Genomic DNA, 8,550 nt, shown 5'->3' with positions numbered 1-8,550 from the left:
TGCCATGGCTAAATTCAAGTCAATATTGTGGGAATATAATTATTTCAAATCCCATTTTAACATTAGTTTCTAGTACAGCACATGATTATTCTGTCAGATAATCACTTCTTTACTTAGGCTAATTTAAGGACTGTTAATAACTTATTAATAACTGTAATTAATAACTGTAATTAATAACTGTTGCCTTAATGTGAAACAAAACAGAACACAGGGACCCAGGAGCCTCAGACTGCTTTTGAATTTACAAAGCCATACCCAGTGCTGTGTTCCAGCACGAGCCAGATGTATACAGCGCACTGTGAGAAGATAATAGACAAACCCACAATACAATACCTCTCCCACTTACAATCCAGAGATCAAGGCCCTAACTTCATCAAGAACAATTTTGCACTATAATTCTAGGAAAAACAATTCTACATATTAGCTGATGACATTTTTGTTTCACCCATAACACAGGAAAACAGCAGGAAATGATCTTTCAAATAGGCAAATGTGTATTACAAGGATCACAGCATTATTGTTTTATTGTTTGCACAATGGTAAGTTGCACATATGGACAAACAGTACACAATTTTAGTTTCACAAATTAATACATTACAAGAGAGTCCAGTGGTTTAACACATTAACTATTAAAAAAAGCAATAACAAAGGAATAAACATTACGGTTTTGACTGCAGCCCAATAAAATTTTAAAAAATGTTGAAATCAAAATAAACTGTAAGCTTTATTATTCTGAGACATTAAAAAACCCACATTATATCCCTTCCTAAGGGACTTCTCACAAAGATGCAATAACATACAAGTACAAAAGTGAAGAATTCTGCTCAGTTTCCCTTAATTTTATCAGATCAAGTGACAAACTGAACATTTGTCAAAAAGCAAACACTGCTGAATGCAGACATTGTTTCTAAAACATACAAAATGGTAGTAACGCTTTTAACAACAGAAAGCAAATGACCTGGTACTAGAAAATCTTACGCACTGTAACTGTGTTTTAGAAAAAAAGGTGCTTTTGTGAAAATGATTGTGGATATTCATTTGATGCATGTTATATACAAAACATCTTCTACATAAAAAGCAACTTGGCTCCAAAGTTCCATGTTCACACTTCAAGCTCTACTTTTATTTGCAAAGATTCAACTGGTCTATTACCTCCTCCTCAAGATGTTTTCCCAGGTATTTCCCGTGCACACCAAATTGGAGATGCAGCATAACAAGCTGTGATGTAATATGCAAGATACATAAACTACTGTTGCAATAGCTTTAACCCTCCAATTACATCATTTTCCTCCTCCATTCTTTAGCAGCAACTTATCATGCTATACCTCATATTGAAAGCAGATACGCAACTTCTTGAAAGTCAATGCTAGTAGCGCTTATGAGAAACTAGTGAATCAACTCTGGTTTTAACAGCTAATTTGGGTTTCCATTAGAATAGCATATCCTATCTCCCCTAGTTGCAGTGAAAAGCTCAACTAGCTCAACAACTCTCTGCTTGCACACAGACCTTGTGGCACCCTGAGCTTTCAGCTGAAATCTTGCAACTCTACTGTTCAGCTCAGGAGAAAAAACCAAAACCAGTTTGCAAACATTACCTATGAAATGTGTGTGTCAATCTTAGATCCTTTTTTAGAGTTGGCTGCTAAGTGGGTCAAGAAAAAGGTTTAAAAATAAAATCCAGCTACTAACCACTACTTACCAAACTTTATGAGATAGTAAACATTGTATTTTAGCTGGTCTTAAACAATAAAACACAAGCAGCAATGACGACCAAGCCCAGGACCCACTATTTGAAACTCTTAGGAACATCAAGAAATGGGACCATAGGGCAACATGGAGAAACGGAACATATAAAGAAAAGGAGACCTGTCTATGGGGCAAGGTTTGCACATCTGTATTTTATACATATATATACACATACATACACACATATGTGTGCGCTGTACTGTATATATTTACATCCATATACACAAAAAGACCCTGAAGTAGATTTAAAGGCCATATCCAGGAACAGAAGATATGAACTCTAGCATTTGTACTAGAATATATTTTATCTGTACAAAAAAACAAATATGCATATATTCATATGGTATAAAGCTTATTAACAAAAAATATTCTGCTACTAACATTAGGTTAAATAAATGGTTTTACAAGATTCTTTAATAATAATGCAGTATAGAACATTTCTAAAACTAGGGCCAAAAATAAAAATACATAAACGGGTTTCTATTCACAAGAAAATAGCTGTTCAATATGATTTCCTTTTGTATTTCAGACTAGGGAAAAGTAGCAAAATCTTTATAAATCTCCTGGGATGCAATTCAATTAATGCATCAATCTAGAAAAATAGACTTTTCAGGTGAACAAAGTTGATTCACTTCCCCTTGCCTAAAAGGGGCACCTATCTTTTCCCTCGCTTGTTTCCAGCTGGAGGTTTCTTCAGCTGAAGAAGTTGCCCTCCTGTCCCAAAGCCTGCAGACGCAGGATTAGACACTCCGAACGTCAGGCCAGCTGATGCAGTGATGCCAGGATTGCTGAAGTTAAACCCAGATGTAGTTGAGCTGCCAAAGCCTTATGAGGGAGGGAAAAATATTTTAAAACATAAGTTATATCAGGATTGCAAGTTTGTTCTCCTTGTAGTTACGAACGCCAACCACTTTATTACCGATATTTGTAATACTCTATACTAACACGGAACTACAATAGTATGCCACATTGCTAACACACTTGGACTTACTGTGACAACTTGGATGCCTACCTCAGTGACTGTAAACAATTATATCCCAAATCACACATCTATTATACCGTTATCCAAAACAGTAGCACCCAAAGTCCCACTGAAATAGTACAATAGAAGAACCATAACCCCTCAGCATCTCAGCCTAAATACGTAATGCATACGTAGGTTGGGAGGGAAGGCAAAAGTACAAGCAGCCCACAGCCCACAGCCCACTCCACTCACAGCAGGCAAATGGCAAAGCTGGAGTTGGAGCTCCCAGCCTTGTGCCCTACTGACTAGGCTACCTTTGCCTGCCTTTATAAGGTATGTGGCACAGAACATACCTTAAATGAGAAGGTAGAAAAGGCTCGAAATCCTCGTCAAGTTCTTACTCTTGGTATTTAAAAACGCCCTTTATGACTTAAACCAAAAACCAGCATTGAAAACAAAGTTTTGGAAAAACTGCATGATTAGCTGAGCAAATTGTGCTATTTTAACTCCTCTACCCTCTTCTATCAAGGTAAACAAATCGAAGATCTGGTTTAGCTATAAAACAAGGTCAGTTAAAGTCTGCCTACAGTTTTCAGCCAGAGTAACACCAACTCATTCTACTTTCTTTTGTGAATTTATATCAGTTACACACAACCAACTTGGGTAACAATTGAAACTGTTAAAGAAACCTAGAAATTTCTCAAATATTAGTTAACAAGAAGGCAAACTTCACAACTACACTTTCTGTTCTTTCAAGAAACCGAGTAAGTTCACCAATCATACAAAATATCATAATATAAATATGACATAAACAAGTTAAGAATTTAACAAATAGTTTCATACATGTTGCGTATGGAAACCTGTAAACAATTAAAATAATAAGAAAAAACGGGACTGGTTCACAAGTAAAAAAGATATATTCTCAATATGCATTACTTAACATAGTTTTGTTAGTTCTTTAGCAGACCGTTACAGCAATCCTTTGGTCACATCAGCATCTTCAACTCAATGTCTGAATACTTTTAAAACACAGAAATAAAACCCCAATAGATGCTCTAGGTCACAAAAGATTTCCAGCACAGCTTTGTGACCGGTTTACTATAGCCTTCATATCTACAAGCTGCTCACAGTTACACATGCATTATATTCAGGTCCACTTTTCAGCAGTATGAGTATGTCCAGCCACGATCCCGCTTGATTATCTTTTCCCCCGTGTACTGAGGCTGCTATTCTTCAATAAAAGTAAGTCTCCAACACAAATTCTCAAGTCAGCTCTTCAAAGTACATTTACCATCTCAGTTTCCACAAAAATAGTGCGTGTGTACATCTCCCCTCCCCTTAACATTATACCTATAAATTCAGTGGTCATTTTTTTTCCCCCTTTTCCCATCACTCTGGGAGTCTTAATGCTCTTTACAACATCCCACTCACATCAGCTTTTTCAGCTGCCACCAGATGTATACGAGCAGGAATTAATTGGGACTTGATTTGGAGTCAGCTTTCCACAGTGTCTGTGTGTGTTTCAGAGGGAAGTCTGGACACAGTAGATACAACAACTGCTCTGGACAAAGCCAAATTTACTATTAGAAGATGCTCAAGTACTTTCAGAGGACTAATTTTTCTCTTCAAACATAGAAATTGAGAAGAGCAGTAATACTACTGGAAACACTTTCAAATCCTTTAAAGCAATTAAATCCAACTCACAACTTACAAACACTTGACAGAAGCAATTTGGGGATCAGTAACTTTCATTCTAAAATAAGAACAAACTGATGGAAAACATGTGGAGGAGACTCGGGGCATTATCTAAGTGGCCTAGAAGGACAGGGTGAAGGAACACTTACTAGACATTATTTTGGGAAAATATTTAAGTGCTCGCATCGAAACACAAGCAGTAACAACAGTATAACCTATAACCCATATTCACCCCATTTTCCTGTTTTTTTCAAAAGCAAAATATTCAGAATCAAGATAACAATAATATACACCAGAATACTGTTTCAAGATCCTGTAAATGTTATCTAAGAAACAGGACAAAAAATTAAAAAAATATATATAACCTGGCTAGCCTCAGACATCATTCAAACCCATTTATACACCCTCAATAAAATTAAAGATCCAGAAGCCATAAGCATAAGGATATAAAAGGTAGAAGTTGACGTGCTTCTGGGCTACCAAATTTTTATGGAGGTTTCTATTCCCTAATCCCACTCTAAGTCAGGATTTTATGACCACTTTATAAGTACAAAATAATGGGAATTATATTGACTTACTATTTACTTTGGTTTGATACCTCATTAGTGGTGGACAACTGATCCATACAACTGCTTTTCTAATTATGTTTTTAAAATACTTAAAACAAAATTATGTACTTTGTAATTTAGCAGCTTGAAATACTGCAAGACTATCTATTTATATAAATATTAGTAATAGGTAATTCAAAATAGGCTGAATAAAATAAGCTACAAGATAGAAATGTAAAAGTGTAAGTTTTCCACTTGCTTCTGATAGGAAAAAATAGCTAAGCAAAAGGAAGTTGATGCTTAGACACTGCACACTGCAAAATAAGAGATGTTCTATCAAGAAGTTACTAGGGTGTTAACACATTCATGAATGTTACACAGCCAGCTTAGTGAGTTATTTCCACCTCATAATACAAAGCTTAAGATACTTCACAGGCCTAATTGGACAGGGTAACTCATCACTAACCAAGCAAAAAACAAAACAAACTGAAAAGCATAGCAACTAACAAGAGTCCAAGCTAACCAACCTACCGGGAACTTACTAATAAACACCTGCCACTTGCTATGTTTGTATGAATAACAGTTACAAAACCCCATTTTGCTTTTAAAAAAAGAAACAGGCTACCAAAAGCAAATCCCAGGAGACACCATACTCCTTCAATCTGTCATGGGAGAAAGACTGTAACACAGACTATAGTAAGTTATTTGGCTCAAAACCAAACTCCTATTTAAAAAGTAAATAGAGATGCAAGCTGTAGAAGTGACTAAGATTTCAGACACCTGAGTTAAGGAGCAATTGCATCCATATTTTCATTTTCTCACCATCAACAAAGGTAAACCAAAAAAGTGAAATGAGCATAGAGTAGTTCAATTGCCACAGAAATGTTTTTGTAGTTAATGCAATGAATTTCTGATATATGCAGAGGTACAATACCTGTAACTTACTATTCAAATAGAAAGAATAAACAGATAAACAGTTTTAAAGAATCCTTCTGGACTTCTAAAAAACAATTTTAACTTTACTTGTAAATACAGGAAGTCAAATTACTGGTATATCTGTCACAAATTTGTACACTAATTCCAATAGCTCAGTAACTGTATAGCCTATGCATTCAAGTAGTAACTGCATTTCGGCACCTCAGACTGCATCTGATCTGCTTCCACTCCTAATTAGACACCATCAAACAGAAGACATCATTGCTCACTCAATACTGTCTAGCTAGGAGACCTTTACCAGAACCTAAAAACTTCTCCAAAAATGTGTATTTAGCAAGCAAATAGTTAATTTAATGGTTATATACACATGCAATTTTAAGTTTCAGTAGCTTTCTTAGACTGAGTGCGGTAGTTTGATTATAACATTTTTGCTTTAAAATAAACTTGAATTCAAGAGAAACAAACCAACCTGCACTTAGACTTCCTGATGGTTTACTTGTAGTTCCAAACGCAAACAATGATGCTGTGGCACTACTTCCAAAGGCAGAGCTACTTCCAAATCCTAGTAGAATAATAGTAAGACATACAACAAAAAAATTACAGACACAGCAATTAAAGACACGTAGGTTTTGGGCAAGTATTCCAACAACAAACATAATTTTAAGTATTATTTGATAAACAAATACTCCTAAGATTATTGCCTCAAGAGTGTTTTATTCTCAACAGCACTGCATTAATGAAACACTGCAAACGGGAAAGTATTGGAGAAAACTACTTCCCTCAAACCTGAGCAAAGGAAAAGCTCCAAGAACAGGTGAAGTAAACTATCAGTTTATAAAATTGCTATTGAATTGCTGTTAAACTGGCAAGAAAATGGTAACCAAAGAGGCCAACTCTAAGAAAATTCAGACACAAGTCATATGACTTCTATTGCAAAAAGTCACAAGCTTCATCCACAACCGAAAAAGGAAAATTCTCTATACTGGCAACAGAGTAAGCATTTTTAGTTTTTATTTGGCTTATTTTAGAATCACCCACACCCTGTCCCCAGGTTTCTGGAAGATTAGCTCTATCTAGGAAATGACAATAAAGGGGTAACGGGCAGCCATAAACATACGGCTGTAATAAAACTCATTATTTTTGTAATTAACATTTATAATTTCATAATATAAATATCTCAAGATTTCAAATTGTGTTATTAATGAGATCACTTCAAAGGAAAAGTATGTTGATATTTGCAGTTTGAGACAGAGGCCAGACAAAAGTAACAGTAAGGGAAATAGATTCTCTCATTGTGGCCGTCTCAAGAGGATTTCAAAAAGAGAACAGTACTTGTTATTTGAGGAAATTATGCCCCCATCTTAAGTTTCTTATGTCAGGGAAAATACTTGTATTTTACTGCAAATTGAGCCTTTACCATTCCTTCAGAGAAATAATTTTTAGATTTTAAAACCAGTAAGCATTGAACACACTATCTGAAGCAGTGTTCCCTAGTCTTCTGCAATTTTTAAATCAAAGTAAGTTTTAACGGTATATGACAAATATCATTTGAAAGTAAGATAAGTTTATTTAAATGATACACTCTTTTGTCCTATCTAGTTTGAAATTAATTGCCAATGGTCAGGCAAGCTGTCTGCAAATATTTAGTGAAGCACAGGATCTATGTGCTACATATCATATATGCTTTAAATGCGAAAGCCTCTATGTTTTATCACTGACAAAATTCACAGAATATTTATCATGGAAAGAGAGCATACTTCCCCAATTAAAATGATGTTTCAAAAGTATACACTAAAAATTGTTCTGTTAAAAAAACCAACCCTTAAGATAAGAAAAAAATCTTAAGTATTCATTCTGCCAATTTGTTTCCATGGGCACACCTGCAGGATATTTTGCATGTATTCCCTTATTCTTCTACATTTGCTTCTATCAGATAGTCTTCTTGATTTGTCAAAAGATGACAATTACTTTTCTTTTTGCTCACTGTTCTCAGTTATTGTCACTGTTTAGGTTTTCTTTTATCTGAAAAAACCTAAATTCTGATCAGAAAGGTATTGGTAGATTTAAAGATAATTTCAAGGTGTAAAGTCCAAGTTACAACATCTTTGTAATACTGAGTGATATTTAATTATTTTAATTACATTACAACACTGATTCATGTGTTCGGCTCACAAAGAGGCAAAATGTAGAAATGTGTACTGCAGAGAGAAGAGGATGCAACAAGAAAAAACACAACAAAGTATGTTTGTGCTCAGCAGATGTAACAATTTTCTTTGCAGATCTCATACAAAAGCTTCAGAGGACACTAGTGTCTTTTGACTTGCACTGTAAGAACCCCTGACCTATACAGATAGGAAATTTACAGTCTACTAATCATTTAAGTTTCTAGTTGTAGTTCTAGTACTGAGAATTTGTTATATTTAAATGAAAATGTCTACATTAATTTTGTCATTTTTTTATTACCACCTACTCTTCCACACCCATGTGTCCTCTTGGAATATATTCCCCACCAGTATACTAACATTTTGATTAGTATTTTTCCCTCAGTTTCAAATGTTGCTTTTCAGCTTGAGGATGGATTTTTTTCCACCTCAGCACTAGGGGACAGAGTGACAGCTAAAGCAAGTATGTTTCAGCAGGCAGGATCCCAGAACTGTAGTA

At 35.1% G+C, this 8,550-nt stretch overlaps 1 protein-coding gene across 2 annotated transcripts in view; it reads right to left on the bottom strand.

The window, feature by feature from the left end:
* Window positions 1–506: 506 nt before the first annotated feature.
* The window catches only part of NUP58 (nucleoporin 58), a 35,627-nt gene continuing 27,583 nt past the window's right edge, over window positions 507–8,550 (bottom strand). For both annotated transcript variants that reach the window (XM_055701712.1, XM_055701713.1), the window contains exons 15-16: window positions 6,359–6,451; window positions 507–2,571 (exon numbers count right to left, since the gene is read on the bottom strand). In XM_055701712.1, the coding sequence (XP_055557687.1) occupies window positions 2,402–2,571; window positions 6,359–6,451 (263 nt within the window). In that variant the 3' untranslated portion in view covers window positions 507–2,401. The remainder of the gene's footprint in view (window positions 2,572–6,358; window positions 6,452–8,550) is intronic.

This window comes from Falco cherrug, chromosome 2 (assembly GCF_023634085.1).
Source record: "Falco cherrug isolate bFalChe1 chromosome 2, bFalChe1.pri, whole genome shotgun sequence".
Lineage (NCBI taxonomy): Eukaryota > Metazoa > Chordata > Aves > Falconiformes > Falconidae > Falco > Falco cherrug.
This window is presented reverse-complemented; position numbering and strand designations above follow the sequence as displayed.